Here is a 22,214-nt window from a genome sequence, read left to right on the forward strand (position 1 = left end):
TTCTCTCTTTTCCATTTTCACTTTTTAGATTTTAACAAGTCAGCAGCCCTAGGCCAACCTTGAATGTTAAATCTTCTACATATATCTGCTATTTTTTTTTCCTTTTTTTTGTTGCAGATAGTTTGCATATTAGTATCGTTATCTGTAATGACACTCGGGCTATATCCAAAACAGAGAAGCGTCCACAAAGACCAGCCCATAAGAGAATATATCTCCAAAAAAAAAAAATGAAAAAAATTAGTGGTGGTTGTGATTTGCTTGTGGCGTGACGGCTGAATTGAAGATGACGGTTGGGGCTATTGCTTCCACCAAAAACAAGTAATAGCAAACAGCTTAAACTCCAGCGCAAACCCTCAATTTTTGACCTCACAACCTTCTCCAAGGTCTGTCTCTCTTTTTTTCTCTATCTATTTAACATCGTTTGGTTTGGGTCAGCAACGAATCGTAATAATAAATTGGCGAGTTTAAATATCCGTAAGTGGGATTAATGGAAGTGCAGTTAGTTGGTCAGGGTTTTGGTTTTGATTACGTCCGTAGAAGAAAGAAATGGATTTTCATTCTGTGTGCTGTTGGGTTGGGTGGGTTCAGCGCTTACAAGTTCTATCATGCGCCTTCTGTGGTTCGTAAGAGACAGAGGCTTTCCAAGCTTGTGGGTGCATTGGTTTCCGTAGCGGAAGCCGTGTCCGAATCTGCAGATACCATCGGAATCGTATCCAGAGACGTCAAAGATTTTCTGCAGTCCGATTCAGATCAAATCCCCAATAGCTTGAAGCAACTTTCCAAGATTGGTCGCTCTCAACAATTGTCGGAGTCCTTGGTTAGCGTCACCAGTGCTGTCACCGTCGGAGTCCTGCGCGGTTATCAATCTATGGACCGGACTGGTGGTGAGCAATCCGGTTCAACGGCCGTGGACCGGGTGCTTGACAAAATGCTTACACCGGCTGGGTCTGGTTTTGCTTCTGTAGTTCTTGGAAGTTTTGCTAGGAACCTGGTTCTTGGGTTTTATTCGGATCAACGTGACCACTTAGGTGGAGAATCGAACTCCGGCGATGAGACTAGTGGTGTCACACATGTTGGATCCAATTCGGATCCTGTTCTTGCTTGGGTGGATGTAGTTTGTGGTGATAGGTGTGGGGAACTGATTGGGAATTGTGTGCAATTGTTTGTGAGCACCGCGGTTGCGGTTTATCTTGATAAGACCATGCATATCAACACCTACGACGATTTCTTTGCTGGCTTAACTAACCCGAAGCATGAGACCAATGTGAGGGAAATCTTGGTTTCTGTTTGTAATGGTGCCGTGGAGACTCTCATCAAGACGTCTCACAAAGTGTTAACAAGTCCAAATGCAGATGTTGGTTCAGCAGCTTCAGGTTCATATTTGGCTATTGGAGAAACTCTGATAAATGAGGACTTGGGTGGAGAAATGTCGTCCATTGAATCGAAGGTTGAATCTAAGGTTGATGATGTTTATGATGAAGAAAATAAGAGTGGGTGGGTGAGCAAAATTTCGTCAACATTGGCGGTTCCCAGTAATAGGAGGCTTGTTCTTGACCTGACTGGAAGGGTGACGTTTGAGACTGTTAGGTCTTTCATGGAGTTTGTTTTGCAGACATTTTGTGCTTCTGTGAGGAGATGTGCTCATGTTGCTCAAGAGTCAGTGCTTGAGATTGTGAGATATCTTGCAGCGAAGTCTTCCGTCATTGTGACTATATGTCTCTCGTTGTATCTGCACATAATGGGTGGAGGCTGGGCTCTGGTGGCTGCTTAAGTAATTGTTCTTATTACTTTTCATTCACCAAATAGATGTGATTGGTAACTAAACTATAAATTTTTCTGGAAATGCTGCTTCTTTGGGCTTGCAGCGGTATCATAATCTCTATATACCATACATGGATTAACTCTGTAAATCTTTAATATTATAAATGTACAGTGATCATACAAGGTACGTTTTCTCTTACAGCTCTCTCATAGAAAGCATTCATCAACCGGCAGTACTATTTGTTTAGGGTGTATCAATCATGATTAGATGTATTCTTGACTTGGAACCTTGTTCTAAATACATCCTTCTGTATACTATGGTGATATGATATTTTGTATAAGCCAGGGTGCATCCTCGGGGTCATTTGAACTCTGCCACCCGCTCCCTTTTTGGATATGACAACTCTGTTTCATGTTCTCTTTTGGATATAACCACTTTCTTCTAATGCCTTGTTAACTTAGTGTGGTTGGATAATGTTTTTAATCTGCTGTTGGAGGAGCAGAGCCAAAGCTGATGGCATTTCGTATTCTGCAATTGCTATTAGTTATTACTGTTACACTTCTTAATCTGCCCAACTGTGTTTATAGAAATTTTGGCATTGGTTGTGCTTAAAGTGCATTTCCAACTGATATACCCTACATGTACTCGTAAATTCTTTGAACGTCCTTCGTTTTTGAATTATTCATTTCATCATCAATGGAAGTGGATTTTTGATATCTGGCTGGCAATGTCAGAGGCAATTGCACTTATACACGTTTAATATTCAGTTTGCTAGTTTCACACTAGTCAGCATTTCAAACAGATAAAACTAACTTTTATTGACGAGTCATGCAACACATTATGATAGGAATTGTAAAGATGTGGTAGTTAGTTATACAATCAGAAAAGCTATATCAGAAGTTGTAATCGAGATTATACAAAGGATTTCGGTATGTGAAGTGTAAAATCAACACGTTAGTTAGTTATTACTTTATTTTGTTTATATGAATCAGCTGAACTAGGGTTATCAGATAAATTTTTCTTTTAAGAACGGGGGATTCCGGGTGCTTTGTTCTTTTAGATCTAACTTTAGCATGATGAATGGAAGATTGAAGGACAACGTTACTGGGATATCAGTATTCATACTCAAATGCTAGTGATAGAACACAGTGTGATTTACCCAAGTTCAGACCATCTCATTGGTTCTCAGAGCTCTTTGCATTCCAAAATCAATGAATTAAATTTTAGGAGGTCTAAAATAAATTTAAAAATAAATCATTTTACAAATAAAACTATTTATTGTAAAAATTAATAATCATTCATAATAATTGAATTAAATTTTATTTTCACAATTTTATAATTAATTTAATAAGATTTTTATTTTTTAAAAGGCCTACAGCTAAGATTTTACGAAGTTATATATGTGTACAAAAGTGATATCATTTGACATCGTTTAGGTTTTACCTATACAAATATAACTAATTTTTATTTTTTCATATTAAATCAATTACAAAATTTCCAATTGTTTTTTATATTTAAACAATTTTATTTTGTAGCCCTTTTCTTCTTCCCTTCTCATAGCATCTCAATCCAAACAAAAACTGCTGATCCCAACACACCGGTCCTCGCCGACAATGGTAACGTGATAGCGGTGCAAAATTGCCCCAACCCTTCAAAATCAGATATTTTTTTGGATTGAGATGGTTGGGCCTAATGTTTGGGCCTAATGGTTACAAACCATTCTCGTTGGTTACTACCACCCTTCTCTCACTGCTTTAAATATCTTATGGGATGTCAACGTGGGAAAATAGATTTATTAAGGATTAAAAGAAAAAATGTAACACTTTTTAGGGATTAAACGCAAAGAAAAGAAGAATACACAGTTTTACTCTGCCACTTATTCGTTAATTAAGGGACAAATTATCACTTAAGGGATATCAATAAACCAGATATACAAATTTTATTGTTAATCAAAACAAAAATCAGGATATACGTAAAATTTCCAAATGTATGAGGAAAGTGAAATTTATACATGAAACTAAATTCATTAAGACAAGTATGATGATAAAATTTAAAAGTATTTTTTCTTTATGTTCGCCCTTCTTAATTTTTCTTTTGCTTTTAGCGCTTATCATTATCTCTAGAAGTGATTATGTCCTCACATACAGTATATATAATCAGAATTGTTAACTTAGTTGTATTGACATTATCAAACATTAAAATAAAAAAGAATATTTACTAAAAATGAAAATTAAAGGAAAATAAAATAAATTATTTGATTAAAAAATTATTATGTACTTAGTTTGTGAGTCAGGGAATGGATTCTCGAGTAGATTTATTTAGAGTAGTTGAGAAGACGACTGAATAAGTATTGAAGAATAATGGGAAGTTAATGCCTGCAACATACATAAAGGCTACTTTAAATATCAATTTATTTCTTCGATGCCAGTTTTAAATACCATATGCACTATCACTCTCTTCAACAATGAACAGACACACTATCACAAAAGATTAATAACTTCCATTAAATTCAAACTTATGCTTATTCCTACACTCAAGTCAACAACTACGTCACTTTCTATTTCTTCGCATCTTCAGTCAATTCATTTATCAAAGTTCTCAACTGGGTTCATGCATTAAACAAAACTATCATATCCACACTCATCATTTCAATATAGAATTAACCACCTAATTAGCTTTTGCATCTGAATAATTTAATACAGATTTAATAAACTATGAAAGAGAAAATCAGTTACCAAATATACAAAAAATCTAGACTAAATTTTCTTAGAGTAAACTGCTATGCAAAAATCCCCCTAATAAATTATTCATTCATAAACATCACACTTAGATGATAGTGCAAGTCCAAATAGTAGCATATAGCAAAATAACATGATATATGTAAAACATTAAATGAAAGAAAGCAAACGGTTATCAACATCTAATATATATAATACCAAACAATTAACATTAATTATTATCGTCTTGGGTATAAATATAATCTAGGTTTGCCGCAAGTGCTCTCCTCTTCAAACATTCATCCTCGTCAATGCCGTAACAACTATCTTCTCCCAGAAAATCCTACGCGTGCGAGAAATATATGAATCAGAACCTTACAAAATATCTACTGAGAATAAAAGAAAAAACTAATGTAAAAGCCAACAAGAACATCATTAAACGCAACGAACCGGATTCAGTGAGCCTCCCCTGCGAAAAAATGATTTAGGGCGTGCCGCAGCATGGGTGACGATGAAGCTGAGTAACAGAGTGATGAACAACAGGGCTGTGATCTTTCTCATATTTGGTTTGTGTTAGAGAAGAAAACTGAAAAATGAAAGAGAAAGAAGGGAGAGAGTGTTTTTGTGTGTGTTGAATTTATGGTGGGTGTGATTTTATAGGGATAAGAGGTGTCAAAGGAAGGTGTGAACTTTGAAAGGTGAAGACAGAATTTATTTAATGGGGTGGCAAAAAAATTCTCTAGGACCAAAAAGAATCCAAAAAAAGTATTCTTCTTTTTCGTTGTTTAAGAAAAAAAAATAAACGGTCATATCATAGTGGGGAAATTTTGAGCAGAACCAAAAGACAGGCACAACCACAGATAATGAACCAAAAAAGCAAAACAAGAAAAGAAAGATTCGAATACTTGGAAATTCTGCACTTGATAACTAAAAGCAGGATTTTTTGTTATTTATAGGATTACTTCTTTGTCTCTGTGTTTTAGATTTAGAGGGAAAGGGTGGCAGAAACAAAGGAACATTGTGAACTATTTTACATTTTCTTCTGTATAACTTGTTTGTTATTACTTACTACCTCATTTTGCATAACTGTGGGTTGAGGATGTAAATAATATTTTCAACGAAAAAATAATATTATTAATGTGAATTGAGTTTAACCTAACTTATTTGATCCAAGAATTAAGAAGGTCCAAACTAGACTGAAGATGGTTTGACTTAAACTGTACTGATGGTAATACTTTTTTATTTACATTTTATTATAATGTTTTCTAATTATGTATTTTAATAATAGAATTAAATATGTTTTTGGTCTCTTAACTTTCAGTAAATTTTGAAATTAGTCCATTTCAAAATTTTAGACCAATTTAATCTTTCATTTTTTAAAATACATGAATTTATTCATTTTAATCAAATTTTGTTCAGTTTATTTGACATTTCAAACGCGTTTCATAATAATATTTGACTTAACATTAAAGAAAAAAATGTCAAACAGTATAAATAACTCAAATACAAATCTGAAATGCATACGAAACAACAAATAAACCTAACAAAATTTGAATAAAATGACTAAATCTACGTATTTCAAAAAATAAAATACTAAATTGGTTTAAAGTTTCGAAATACATTAATTCCAAAATTCACCTGAAAATTAAAAGACCAAAAACATATTTAACTCTTAATAATATAATATTTTTTAATAATATTTAAATAATTTAAAGGTTTAACTCATTTATTTATTTACTCGTATAATTATACATGTTGATTATTTGATCTTCACTTGTTATTTTTATCATATTACTTTCTAGTTGTGATTAAGAAATAAAATAGGTAACATTTTATGTAAATCGTAATTTTATATGAATCGGATTAACTTATGTTCGGAAGATCTACATGTGTCCTATGTTATTCTTTTAACAATGTTATAAATTAGAATAAATATACTTTTTCCATAATGTTATAAGCTTTATTCAATTTCATGCATAGCAAATGTGTTAGACATTTAAATAATTATTTCAACATCTAAAAACTATTTTGACCAACCACGTGTAGAATGTATCCACAGGTACATGTATGCTAAGTTATATTAAAAATATTGCTTGAACTCATAATTGGCAAATAAGAAATTGTCTGTAATTTTTAATTTGTATTTTCAGATGATGAACATTTTACTACAAAAAAAAAAAAAATATTTTTTATCAATTTTATTTTGAAATTTTGTTTTTAAGAAATATTTATAAATTTTGTTATAAAAAAATGTAGAAAATTATTGTCAATTTTTTTGTAAAATATTTTATATAAAACACTTTTCACAACAAATTTTGTAAAAAATATCTACGAATTTTATAATTTTGTAGAAAATAATTATCTATAGATGAATTATCTGTCAATTAAAATTTAAAAAACAAAACAGCAGAAAAACGAAATTCTCATATAATACGAGAATTTTTAATAGTGTTATTTTATAAATAATCATCTTATAGGCTTAAAAATAGGATTTATATAAAAGAAAATACTATAATGTAAAAGTTACTTAAATCACGTTAGTTGCAGCATTAATCTTTACCACACTAAATCCAAGAGTATTTCCATCTCTATTAGTTATGCAACTTATTTCATACACTTTATTGAAAATAAAATATTAAGGTAAATGACATTATACATGAATAAAAAGGATTAAATTGTTATATAATAAAATTGAATGAATTCAAGATATAATAATTTAAAATGTCCTATATGTTATAATTTGCTAAAATTTTACAATCTGAAAAGGTAAATTAATTTATGATAGCTTTCAAAATAATATATATTTGCAAAAAGTTATAAATTATAAGTCTTTATTGTAAAATTACTTTCAAATATCCAATTTTTATAAGCTAAAATTTTTGATATAATTTTAATTTTAAAATAATAATTATAACGCCCTGAAAATGTCATTACTTTTAAAATTGCATTTTTTTATTGGAATATAGTTTTCTTTCCGTTGGATTTATTGTAGTTTTGTGAATAAGCAATTATAGCATCTAAAATTTTAATTGTAGATTTGGTCCTCCAAATTTTAAAATTAAGTCACTTTAATGCCCCATTACTTATTAATATAGTAAGTGAGATTATAATCAGATAGAAATATACAGCAGTTCTTTTTTTTTAAAGTTATATATTAATAAAATACTTTAATTTTAAAAAATAGAATTAACTTTACTACTAACAGTTATGGCTAAATATATTTTTGGATCTTTATATTTTAGTGAAGATTGACAATAGTATTTTTTTGAAATTTTGAATTAAATTTTATTAAACTTATTATTTAACAAAAAATTAAATCTACACGTTTCGAAAGTTAAAATATTAACTTAAATCATAATTTCGAGAAGAAAACAATTTTAATTTTTATTAAAGAATTAAGAAAAAAAATATTTAATATAATTTAAGAAGAATTAAAATTATATATTCATAAAACTCCAAATGTCAAAAAGTAGATTTAAATTTTAAGTTTAAAAATAATAAATGTAGTGAAAACTGTTAAATGAATGATTATATTGTTCACAACCCTGATAATATCATTTTCAATTAGATAAAATCTATAATAACCTTATTTTAAAAATTTAAAAATAAAATGAACTTTTTTTAATCGACAGCAAATTGAAGTAAATAATGGAAAAATCAAAAATGACATTTAGACAATATTTTTTTTAATGCACATTTATCTAGAGTGTTTAATAAGCGAGTTAAAAAGTATGTTAGTTTAATCAAATTTATAGTCAATTTGATTAAGGTGATATTTTATTCTTCTAATTTATTTTGTTGCAGTACAATTAAAATGGGTCGATTTATACATTTATAGTACTATAATTATTTTACCATACATTATTATAAAAAAATTATAGTTGAAAATTAAAATATTAATCTGTATATAATAATACAAATACATAACTTAAACATCTAACCTAGTCAAATAATATTGAATAATGTTATAATATTTAAAAATATCAAACTCGAACTCATTGAATATAAGAATTAAGTAAAATATGGTAAGCTTAACCTATATTTAAAAAACTAACTTTTTTTCAACTCAAATATATAAACCAGTTTCACTTATGGGTTTAACACATTTTACCACCTCTAATATTATCATAATTTAATTTTCATAAGTATCCTTTGTTGTATTATTTAGACAAATATATTTTCAGAAGAAAAAAATTATCTAATGAGTAGACGAACTTACAAAACTAGGTAACCTTTGTTGTATTATACATAACATGTGTCCCCGTGTGACGATGAGTTGTCAAGCCTAGGATTTCTAATTCATGAATCTTGACAAACTAGACAGGATTACTGAAAGTGGAATATGATCCCTAACACTCCATCAACAACAAAATCATGTACATAAATCATCTCCAAAGGACAATTAATCTATGTCTATATCACAAATGTTGTCTTTATGCATCTCTTCAAGCTCAATTTTAGCCACTTTTTCCTTCCTAAAACTGAGCTTCTTAATTGGTTTAATCAATAATTGCAAATTCTTTCATGCATATATAACAAAATTTTCTGTCGCCATTAGTAAAAATGAATAATTCATTTAAGAAATTATGTCAAAATATATTTGTACCAAAAACAAGAAAGAGAAAAAAAAAAAAAACAAGAATCTATTCCAGCGGCGTGAGGATCTAAAACTCGAAATCCACATTCAGTGTCAGTGTTATATCTTATGTCAAATTAAGGATGCAGCTTTCGGCAAAGTTTAATTAAAGCTGTATGTAATCTACAAAACAAACTCTTCAACAGAGAGTCAAACATGCTAAACCTCTTTTCACACAAGATCGCACTGTTATCTTATCTACTAGGTTTTGTTGGTTTTTCCTCTTTCTTTCTTTAGTGTGTTTTGGTTAGTTATAATATTTGTATTGCTAGTCAACGTTAGCTGGGTCAAGTACTATGTGGTTACATAGAAAGAGTTTTTTGTTTAGCCTGGTTTACAAAGGCGACGGAAAAAAAGACAAAAATGGAGGCCCAACTTAAGTTTAAAGATGGAAACAAAAATGGAGGCCCAAGTTGGATGAATTCGAAAGAAAATGAAGCGGTTGGGTTTTTAATTTTGGCTTATAAAGTAAAGAAAGTGACACTGGGTATGATTCGTATCTAAATGAATTAGGCGATGGTTACGTAATTGAGTGTGTGTTAAAGGAAACCCATGTCCATCCACGTGAATAAGGCGATTTCAATAATAAACTCGTGCTTCATGTTTCCTTCAACATAATAGGACCAGACTACCTAGCCAAAAGCAAAATAGAGGTACCTAAAGTAACCCCTTGCAAATCTCTTTCTTCACAATTTTACTTTTTTGCATCCAAATATCTTGTTGCTTTTTTCTCTCTTCCTCACTTTTTATCTCCTTCCTGTTCACATGGTTTTGCTTACCGCGTTCCTCCTTTTACCATAATTTTCACCAATCATTGTACTTCTACCCTCAAAATAAAGCCACCCACATGTGACCCAAGACTCTTCAACCTTGCTTCATTTTCTTTAACAACCATGGTGCCTGGTTCTTTCAATTCTAATGCTTTGTAATAATCATTTCAGAACATTCCTCAAAATTGTTACACTGTATATTTAAAGTCTTTAACTCACCACAATCTCAACAACGCTCTGTTTCCTTTCCTCGTTCCGCATGAAACAGTTTTATATATACGATGTTTCACATTGACGCGCAAATACATTTTTCATATTTTCTAGACCTTTTTGTGGGAATTTTTTTTGGACCTATACAAAATCCACATATAAATCACTAGAAAGTCGATCAAATATGAAAAATTCCATTAATGATAGTGAAAAATAGAAGGAAGAGGAAATTGATCAATAGATCAAATTTTGACTCCGTATATGTTGTGTTTCTTTATGTACATAGAGAAGAATTTAGATTTGTAAAAATAGAATTTATCAAAAAGATAACATCAATTGAAGCAAAGCTTAATCTTACATAATTAAAGGTGTCTGAAAAAAAAAAAAAGAGGTTTATGTAAGATAAACAAAAGTATATCAGCTTTTATGCACAAAAAGTGGAGTAAGTGCATCTTACAATAATAAATAAAAAGATAATGGTATATTAGGTATCCTTGTTTTTCCTTTGGAACGACAAAAAACTTAGTTGAACTCGTATTACTAAAAACAAAAACTTTAAATTCAACTGAGGTTTTACCTGAAAAAGAAATATGTCTTAGTAATATGCAAAATAATAATATTTAAGGTAATAACATAAATTGGTTAAGGGGAGTTTAGCAAATTATACTCTCCTATGTTTCTAATGTTTGATTTAAAGTTGAGGAACGAAAGTTTGAGTTAAAAGTATGATGAGAACTTAATCTTGTCCAGAAAAAAGTTAGTAGAACACAGTTTATATTTGGATATTTCTTGTCCAAAAGTATGTTTAATGAAATGAAAATTGTTCGGATAAAGCTAATCAAGAATACTTTAATTGTGTAGTGGCTCAAAAGGGTCTCAAATTTATTAAAGGGATAACATTGACTGCATATACAAATTTGTAAAAGAGTAATATAGATGGTTAATTATTAAAATCCAAACTTTTATAAAAAAAAAATGTAAAATGAGTCAATCTCTGCTTCCAAAATAAACTCTATTTAGGGAATAATGTTAACGATAAAATGGTTCCTTGAGACAACCAAACATATAAAAACATGTGTAAGGCACAATATCTTGATGTTCCAAAGTGAAGTTTAAAGTCACCAAACATAATCACACAGGATAGTGGCATCCTTAAGTAGCCTGGTCTAAGAGAGGCCTATTGGACTTAACTGTAACAAAGGTTAATTTGAATCATATAGATTCACAGGTCTGTTTCCCTTTATTATATTGATTTAATCAGTTTATAAAAAAAATAAACAAAAAAATATATAATTAATAAGCTATAATCTCATTATGTTACAAAAATTTTAAAAAGCTATTTAAATAGCAATTGAAGGTGACTTTTTAACTTTTAACTACGTTAATTATTTATATATCTCTTTCAAAATATATTTAGTTTCCAACTCCTATTTTGATTCTAGCAACCTAGAGATTCTCCTACCTCAGACTTTAACTGCCATTATATATATATATATATATATATATATATATATATATATATATATATATATATATATATATATATTATATATACTCCGGACAATACACATACGTAGCTACTCGGCCATTTCCAAATACAATACGTACGTATGGTACCACGTACAGGTGTATGTTGCAACGCAAATATCATACACATGATTTAATAGTTAAAAACTACTAACATATTATCCATATCTTATCCTGTTCTATCATAAGTATAACATGTACTAATTAATTTCACAATTGCAGTTAACAATTTTTCCGCCTTCAACATAGTGGGAGATGGATATAGCTGATAAAATAGCTTAACTTAAAGATAAAACCATATACTATTACATTAATCATACACAGAGATACACTAATCCTACACGTAATAATAAATAATTAAGATGAGCTAGGACCAAATCCAGCCACTTGTGTGTTTAATTAGTGGTAACAGGAGCTTTCACTATGATGTCAATGAATGAAAAAAATGAGATGGTTTAAGTGGAGCACAAGTGCAGTGAGTTGATACACCCGCTACTGCTATAGCTCTGGTTTGGGTTGCAATGGGGGATCAACGTCATCAACATATACTCCCAATCATTGGACATTCATAGACACACTCCCACACGTGTCAAGCGTGGACCCCGCCTCGTAATTTTACCTTCGCCCGTAAGCTTAAAATGAAGGGACCCACTAGCTGAGGTCACCGAATAAAAAAGTAATTCCACCACCCTAGTGCTCACTGACTCAAAAGCCATCCCATGTACAACATAGGTTTTCAACACCATTTTCCCCATAATACCCTCTTAACCCTAACCAATTACGCGGTTTTAGCCCTACCGCATCTCCTTAAATACGACCGCCCTAAGCTGCGTTTCTTCCCTTTCTCCCTCCTCCCTTTCCCCATCCCTAGTTTCCACCCATGCTTTCTGCTCTTCCCTCTTCCGATTCTCTGCTGGGAAATGCATTCCCAGCCTTCGACTATGCTCTCGGGCCCTGGGATGGGCCTGAGTTTTTTAGCTTCAAGCCCACTAGCCCCAACCCCGTCACCTCCAGTTCCGCTTCGGACGACCCCAACCCAACCCCTGCCGACCAAAAACCGGCCTCGGACCAGTCGAACCGCGTTGTGTCCCTCACGGAGGAGCGAAAACGCAGGAGGATGATATCGAACCGGGATTCGGCCCGAAGGTCACGCATGCGTAAACAGAGACACCTAGAGAACTTACGGAACCAGACGAACCTGTTTCGCGTTGAAAACCGGGAACTGAACAACGGGTTTCAGTTCCTCCTTCACCACTGTAACCGTCTACGAACCGAAAACGAGTGGCTCCGGTCCGAACGAACCCTGCTCCGCCAAAAACTGGCCGACATAAATCAAATTTTGCTTTTCCGACAATTGCAACCATTTTCCACTGCATGGCCGTGCAATATTGTCATGGCAGAATAAAGCTTTGATCACCATTAACCACATAAACTACTAATCATAATTCAGCGTTCCTTAAGTAACTAAAGACGGTTAATATTTAGAGCAGTTAAAGGTGAAGTAGGGTGGGTGGTACCGGTTCTTTTTTTGGAAACACGGTTACGGTTTTGGAAAATACATGTTATTTTTTTTCAAAACCAGAAGGGTTATTAGTTATTACTATGTAAAGTATTACTTAGTGTTTTAGTTATTCTAGTGTGAATGTAGCTTTTTGTGGTTGTTTGCTGATCAAATGTTAATAAGAAATGAATAATCTTTAATTAAAAGAATTATTGTGACGAAGAGAAAAAAAAAATAGTGCCGTCATAAAAATTACTATGCATATTTATGTGTATACATATATTTATATTGTCTTATTATACATTCATTTGTTCACTTTGTTGAGTTACAAACAATGTCGTTAACGCAAGGTTGTGGTGCGGAGACCAAATCATAGCAATAAGAATCAAAATGACAGCTAAGCCGAGAGTAAAAGGGAAAAAATAAAAACAGAAAATCAGATGACATAATATTGACCCAATTCGAGTCCAATGCCTTAAAAATACGCACACTCAGATCAAATCAACATAGATCTGACGTGCGCTGCATGAATGCTCGAACTAAATCATTTATAATTGGTGATATAATGGAATAAAAAAATGAAAGTGAGTGGTAATTATTAATTAAGTATTTAATATATATATATATATATATATATATATATATATATATATATATTATGAATTATAATAATGTTTATGTCATTGCTCTATAACTCAATTCTAATAGCTGTCATGCAAAACAGTAGGTGCCAATATTGCTTGTCAAGCAATGTTCAATTAAACGTTTCTTTATGTCCAAATACTTTCCCTAATCTCTACTGTTTTCCTGTTGAAGTGAACGTGTACATATTATACGACGGCTAATATTATTTTTAATATTTGGATTTATCTTGTGTTGGACTCTCATGCAAACTATAGTTGGTATCTAATTTAATAAATTCGAATTTGAATATGAAGAATCACAAAGCAATCCATATAATGGATTTGACGACACATTTAACTCAGAAATTTAAATAAACGTGTTTATGTTTGTTTCATATATATTGGTCATCTTAAACATCTCCATAATTATAAAGCCATCCACTTTTTTAATTAAAAACCTTAAAATAATAAATTTGTAGATTATTTTTATGATATATTATTCTTCGTGCTAAGTCTGAAATTAGACTAATTATTAGATAAAAAATATTCAATATGGCTATCCCTTTTGTAATGGTACAGTGGATTATATATAGAAATGAACTCCATGTTTTTGTATATAAACTTAAATATTATTAACTTTGTGTATTTGTCTTAATTATACATACAATTATAAAAAATAAAAATATGTCTATATATACTATTCATGAAAACCTAGTACGTCACCCCTTTAATCAAGCAAAAGTAAAAACTTCATCCCTCTTTATCTTTAATATAGGTGATTGGTTTCGATTGAGATCAATTAATAAAGAAACAAGTAATACTAATATATTATAAAGTGATAGGTGCATGACTTTAAAGTAATTTATTTTAAACGTGAGGGGTCCGAGCTATATAATCAGAGACGTAGTAAATAAAATCACTAATCAATAAACAGTCTTTTTAAATGAAAATAAACAAAGAGCATCTCTACACCTAATTAACTTGATTGTCTTGCAAGAAATTAAGTATAATATATGATTAATTACACGTATAATAACGTTATATATCTCTTTCACTACTTTAGTTTCGCATAACATTTCGATTTCAGAGGTGTGGAAAATGAATATTCTGAGGTATATTTTGTAGGAAGGAGAGTGTGAACATCCTTAAGTGATACGTATTTCGTCACAACTGCTGCATTTGATTGGTTATAATTGTAAAAAACTTGGGGAGTTGTTTTACCTTTCTTCTTTTTAATTGAATAAAAACAGATCAAAAGTTGGCTTAAGTAAATATGTGCATCTAGATTGGCTACAATAAAAGATAGACGTAATAGTTGTCCAAAATAATGGCAATTAAAATTAATTTAATTTCGGAAATTACAATATAGATTTGAAATAACCATCTTCCATTCATTGCGTTGGGTCTTTCAAGAGATGATAGGAAGATACAACATCAATAAGATATGAATCTAACTCATACATAAGGAATTGACATTATCCTCAACCCAAAACCTTAAGACGAGAAGTTTATGGATCTTTATTCTTATATGATGCTCAACTTTCTTATTTTTACTTATTTGGGATTTAGACTCACACTTAAATTTTCAACAAATTGAGTATTGTTTAACTCAGGTGATGTGATGATGAACTGGTATGAGTACAAATAATAAGCATATTGATCTCTAAATAGTGTAGGATATTCAAATCTAAATAGTGTAAGATATTCAAATGAGTTTAAATTCTATATTAAATAAAGATAAAAAAAAATTAAATAACATTTAAAGAAGAAAGAAAGTCTATAATTTGTAAAATTAATTAAGGGTCGTTAAGATTGATGATTCTCACACGATCAAAAAACATAATAGAGCACGCACTAACCTTGATCCATGAGAGATCATGTGAATATACATTCTTTAATTTATAATTTTGTATACTCTTCGACCACCGTTTTCCAAACTATTTCTTTGTCTTTCTTTCTCTTCTCATATGTTTTTGATGGGTTACTGTGAAAAAAACCTTATGGCCAGAGATAGGACCACAATCCCTTTTATAAACCAACGTCCATCGAGTTGGTGTTTATTTTATTTTAGTTTATTTTATTTTATTATCATTTCCCATAATAATAACCAATAAATCTTCAAATTTTATTAAATCACAATTGGGACATCATAATATTTCAAATGAGTCACTAATAGAATTAATTTGTCAACTATTCTAACAACATTGTCTTGAAATTTTTTATATTCTTTTAATTTTTTATTACTAATAGTATAAATTATTTTAATAAGGTACAACGTACCTATGCAATGAAATACTTTTTGCTGATTTTTCTAAATAGTTAATGTTGGTATTATTTTTCTAAGGCAACATAATTACCAAAATTTTCCTAAACAGTTGTATGCAAATAACAAATATTATAATTAATACGTAGTCAGTGAAAACTGGGTCAGATTCTTTAAACAATGTCTCGAGCTTTAATTTTCTCAACAATATATATAATTACGAGAATTGTTTTTTACTGAAGATAGTAATGGAGAGTAGGTATGCCAAAAGTAAGTACATATGTTATAATATAAAAAAAAAAAGGTAAAAAGAACTAAGAAAAAATATGTAAAGAAAAGGCATGCATATCCTTCTGCTTTCGTAAAAGTCACCACATTAAGGTTTTCTAGTTATATAAAAAATAATATTAACTGTTAATGAGGCGTGGGAAACAACAGAAGTCTTTCTTATTTCTTAACACTTCATGGAAATTCACTAATAATGAATTTAGCGTTTCGATTTGCGTCCCATTTACTCGTGTATTAAATTCAATTATCCCACATTAATTGTAATTCTAAGTAACAAGAGAAAAATAAATTTTACATTCAAGTTACATGCATATGACTATAAGCAAATTAATATTATTTAAATGCATTGTTTTAGTTATATAGATCAACACAATTATCTACGTATGATATAAATATACATCATCTGATAAGTTTCGTCATGCATTTAGATTTAATTGAGGTTTTTGATGTCTTATTAACAATTAAGGTTCTAATTTATATGTTAATTTTTTGTTGTGAAAAAAATCATTCATCTATGTAACAATGTATATATCAATGTAATACATATTGTATATTATTGAGAGTGGAATGCGATATAATACTTTTTAGTTAGTTTTTGTTTTTTGTTTTTCCTTTTGATGTCTTTGACTACATTACTTAGAAGTATATGTAATTGAAAGCACATCTAAACCTAACCCTTACATAATCTATATTAAAAATGGAAACAATCCATTTTAAATATAAATTCTGATCCTGGAAACATTTTGCTTCAATTAGAATGGAGTGAGTCACTATCGGTGGAGTTAGGTATGAGTTCCAGCCATTTCAAATCGTGAATTAATCACTCTCAGCAATAAATATTCTGAACATGCCATCGTCTTAATCTTTGTCCTCTCTTGGTTGCGTGTTCTTCTTCTTTACTTCCAGATTACATTCTGCACCGCTTATCAAACTTTTCTTTCTCTAAAGCAAAGGAAAAACTCATGCAGCTCTTTAAAGTGTTCGATAATGACAAATATCAATTATTTTAAACTTACATTTAAGGGAGATATAAATGTTTTAATGAAAGGGCTATGTATTAAATATCAATCAACTTCTTTGGCAAAATAAATAATTAAAAATGTGTTTGGATCCATTCATGTAGTATCAAAAATGAATAGGAGATGAGAAAAAGGTTTATGTTTATATTTAGATCAATTTTCACTCTTTTCTTTCTTTCTTTTTCCCACTTTCTTTTTTTTTTCTCAACGCAAACAAATTATAAATGAAGAAATCTGGTCCTTCGCAATAAATTATTTAAAATGTTAATTTTAACCTCTCATATCTCAACATATTTTAAGACAGGACAGTTATATATGTTAACACAATCAATTCAAAAGTTATAAAACGATCAAATTAACGAATTAACTAAATTTTGGATATAAAAATATTAGAAAAATTTAATAAAATTTATGAATTTCAATAAAAAATAAATTTTAGAACTTTTTTTTTCTTTCCTTTCAATAATGTATCCTTAGCTTCATGCCTCTCCTACTACTAAGACAATTCTCATACCCCATTACTTCACTTTCTCATAATTAATGAAGAGTAAATTAATTAATCTATGTAAAATGTTATGACAACTTTTGTAGGGTGCATTTTATACTATTTTTTGTTTTAGATGAAAGTTTGAAGAACAGTATATGAAAAACAGAACAAAAACTATATATTCCTTCCATGCACATTTTTTTAACAAGATTGTTTCACCATAAACTATCTACCTTAAATAAGATTGTTTCACCTCTCTATATATAGATAAAGTATGAGATTAAATAAGGTTATGTCCATTGGTAGAAGTGCCTTAGCCTCTAAGACATTTTTTGTCCTATAAACAATGATTACAACATATGTTATTAATTTGAGACCTTCTGCTCCTCAATTTGAGGAACTTGCTTTAATGATTACCCGGGATATTGGATCCTTAAACTAAGAACTTTAATCTTTAAAATGGAGTGAAGGTATATTGGAAGATTATCCATGGGTTACAAAGGATAATAGATACCTCATAAGATTTCAAAGTAATGGCACCAAAGATCTTATTGCTACTCTATAGATAGAGACTAAAATAATTACTCCAACAGCTAACTCGAAACTGAAAAATCTATTTAACAACTGAGAGTTGACAGAAAAAACATTAAATGAATCATCATTAAATTATAGGAGTTGTGTGAAATTATCAATTGCAATAACTTCTATCAAAGTTTAAATTTTATTTTATTGATAAAATATATTTTTAATTAATTTTTAAAATTTTATAACATTTTATTTATATATTTATAAATTATATTTATTTCATTTTTAATTATTATTGATATTTTATATTGTGTATATATTTTGTAAATTTAAATATTTCTACTTCGATTTAAAATAAGCAAGAGAAATGCAATTTTTATATAAATATAAAATATTTAAAATAAAGAAAGAAATAGAGTTCGGATAACAGTTTAATACGAAATATTTTTTAAAATAATAAAAATAAAAAAAACTACCATCTATCAATATCAATATTAATGTATTGAAGTATATAGTTTTAAAATAATGAAATGAATGTTTAAATAATATAGTTATTAAAATAAATTATATATACTATGAAATATAATAATAATAATAATAAATATATTCTTTTATAATTTTTAATATCTTATTAATAAAAGATTACACAATAGAAAAAATAATTCGTAAAAAATAAATATAAATATAAAAACTAGAAAATAGTATTTCAAAAATTAAACTTTTAGTAAAACAATTTTTTTACTAAATAACAATATTACATCATCCAAATTTTCTAAACAAAATGTCCTTACACTATTTAATTCAATTAAGTGGGTGCATCTTTATAGCCGTAGTTTGTGGCTAACCTATCTATTGTAACGTGTTGTCTTAATTAAACTTTGACTTGAAGAAATTTGTTTATTTTAGGATTGAATATGTTTTTTTCCATTAACTTTTAGTAAATTTTGGATTTAGTCTATTTTGAAATTTTGGACTAATTTAGTCTTTCATCTTTCGAAATACGTAGATTTAGTCATTTTAATCAAATTTTGTTAGGTTTATTTGATGTTTCGTACGCATTTCAGGATTGTATTTGAATTGTTTATACTCTTTGACACATTTTTGCTTTAATGTTAAGTCAAATTAAATTAAGAAACGCGTTTGAAATATCAAATAAACTTAACAAAATCTTATTAAAAGGACTAAATTCACGTATTTCAAAAAATGAAAGACTAAATTGGTCCAAAGTTTCGAAATAGACTAATTTCAAAATTCACTAAAAGTTAAGGAAGCAAAAACATATTTAACCATTTATTTTATTACAATTTTAATATATTTTCATGATTATAATTAACTATGCTCAACTTAAAATAATTACACATTCAATATTTTGGCGTAATTTCTACCCTCTTCCAATAGTAAAGAGCAAAAAACTGTAGGTGGTGAATTGAAGATTATCCATATAAATAAATGAGTCAAAATTCAATGATATAATGTAGCATAAAAAATGTCTTATTATACTCCCCCCGAAATTCCTCTACATTATCATCCATCAAGAATTTTTAATGTTTTATTTATAGTTACGTGGGGGCAAAATTAACTGTAAAATTAGTTAGAAATTTCTGACTCAACATTGTAAAAACAAGTTTCTAGTTGAAAATAGATAATTATTTGCTGAAAACTATTATGTGTTTTAAGGTAAATTTTTTTCAATGAATTGCTTGATAAATCTAAAATCACATAAATAGATATATGATGTTATATATCAACTTTATTTCTTGAATATATATTTTCCGTTGGAAATTTACAGTTTTACTTTCTAATTGATTTTAACTTTTTTTTTTTATTTGCACATCAATCATTTTAATTGCATATAATACTAAGAAAAAGGAATCTTCCCATTTACAAATGCTATTAATAAAAAACAATAGCAACAATATAATAAAGGTTTCAGCCAAGAAAAAGTTGTTTTCATTTTATTTATGATTAAGACTATCTAATAATTTTCTTCTTTTTTTTATAAGAATCTTACAAAATGATCCCTATAATCTTAAGAAACAGATAAATAAGTAAATTGCATCCCGTGAATGTTAGAAGTTTATGGGACTTTTCCGAAAATTTAAGTCTACAGAGGCTATATTAAGGTGTTTTTGTTTTATTTTTATTAGTAATAGACATCTATTATTTCACACATTTTATATTAAACACCTTTTCGGTGGCATTTCAAATCATACCTAATTCTTATAGGATGACAAAGAAAAATTGCTCTGTCCAAAAAGAAACAATGCGAAATTGTCATTGTCATAACTTATACCCAAATCGCGTAGGTAATTGCAAATTTGTCATATGCCTTCATCCAAGTTGAACCATCTTGGTACATTTATTTGTTCACATTGAGTTGGATAGGATTTAACAAATATGTTATCTTACCTATTAAAAAAATATTAAGTAAGTTAGATTGAGTTTTAACATTTCTTTTATTTTAAATTCGATCAAACTCAATTTATTACTAAACAGATTAGATTTGGACTAGGGTAGAGATGTCAAAACAATATGTAACACAAATTTTCAAAATACATATAAAAATAGGTTTTAAGTTTACCTTTTATTACCCATACTAAAAACTCATAACTCAATTCATACAATAATAAGTTACTTCTGCTAGATTAGTTTTTGACCAAGTATAAATAAAATTAAGTCAATTAAATTGAATTTGTATCACGATCCATCATCAAGTAAAGGCCCTCAATTTTGTCTATAATGAAAATATCATTCTTTCTTTTATAGCATTTTCGCGGAAAATTTTTCACTATTTAATATTTCTGTTTTTGTTTTTTTTTATGATACTATTTTCGAAAAAAAATCTTATTATCTTTTTTCTGAGTACAATCCTTTAATATTTAAAATTTCAGAGGCAAAGTTTGCAACTAAAACTTTTATCGGTTAACACTTTTACTAACTATTACAGTTTACAGACTAATTAAATTGATGATTTAAAATTTAAAATTTGTTTATCATTTAATTTATTGCAAAAAATATTTTGATTGCTCATTATATTTTAAAATCCTAATATTGATAATGTATGATTATAAAAACCATATTGCTAGTTTTAAAAACTAATTTTTTCTATCATTATTACTAATGAAAACACGTTTTCTTTTCATTTTTTTATTTAAAAATACAGCTTTTTTTAGAAAAGTATATATTTATCAAAAAGAATGGCTAAAAAATAGTTATTTTAAGTGGGAAGTTATATATTGATAATTGATGAGATTATTTGTGCAGATATACATTTTATTAAATAATTTTTTTTGTTAATAATTACAATAAACATAAATATAAATTTTATTAAAGGATAACATTATCAAACTAAAAAGTATGCCTTTATATGACAGTATAAGATAATTTCAGCACTAAATCCGTATTTCACTTATTATTTTGTGGATGTCTGTTGTAGGATTGTTTTTGCCGAAAGAGGTAAAAATAAATAAAGGAAGGCGATGTAAATAGGTAAAATTGACTAAATAGTATGGGCTTCTATAGATTTGAAAATATGGGCCTTAGCCTTCAAGCTGTTTTGCTTCGGATGGTGGCCCAATTCTCATGTGTAGACTCACTTGGGTCCAGAGAACAAAAATAAAATAATTTCAAATTAGGGTTTTTTGTTATCCTGTGGGTTATGTCTTCACTCTGCGTCGCTCTGTATCGAAATCTTTCTGCAGAGCGTTTCTTTCATGGGGCATGTCTCTCTCGTATCCTGAATGCCTCTTTTTTTTTTTTTTTTAATTTCTAATTCTCGTTGTGTTTGTTCCTTCTTCTTCTTTTTTTTTTTTTTTACATTTTAATTTTCGGTTCTGCAAATCTTGAATTTTCAATGCACGTTCTTTCCCCTTTTTTGTTACGATCA

At 29.0% G+C, this 22,214-nt stretch overlaps 1 protein-coding gene, 1 long non-coding RNA gene and 1 pseudogene across 2 annotated transcripts; 2 read left to right on the forward strand and 1 right to left on the reverse strand.

Moving 5' to 3' along the window:
- Positions 1-219: 219 nt before the first annotated feature.
- Positions 220-2,207, forward strand: LOC114174248 (protein PHLOEM PROTEIN 2-LIKE A10 pseudogene; annotated as a pseudogene).
- Positions 2,208-4,552: 2,345 nt separating this feature from the next.
- Positions 4,553-5,379, reverse strand: LOC114174354 (uncharacterized). The gene is made up of 2 exons (XR_003602681.2): positions 4,930-5,379; positions 4,553-4,822 (listed from the first exon to the last, which is right to left on the reverse strand). It is a non-coding gene; the product is annotated as an uncharacterized LOC114174354 (long non-coding RNA).
- Positions 5,380-12,466: 7,087 nt separating this feature from the next.
- Positions 12,467-13,376, forward strand: LOC114173076 (bZIP transcription factor 53-like). The gene has a single exon (XM_028057294.2). The coding sequence runs from the start codon at positions 12,503-12,505 to the stop codon at positions 13,025-13,027; it is 525 nt and encodes a 174-aa protein (XP_027913095.1). The 5' UTR covers positions 12,467-12,502; the 3' UTR covers positions 13,028-13,376.
- Positions 13,377-22,214: the final 8,838 nt, after the last annotated feature.

Source organism: Vigna unguiculata, chromosome 2 (genome assembly GCF_037176805.1).
Source record: "Vigna unguiculata cultivar grain cowpea cultivar isolate G323 ecotype 2 chromosome 2, ASM3717680v1, whole genome shotgun sequence".
Taxonomy (NCBI): Eukaryota; Viridiplantae; Streptophyta; class Magnoliopsida; order Fabales; family Fabaceae; genus Vigna; species Vigna unguiculata.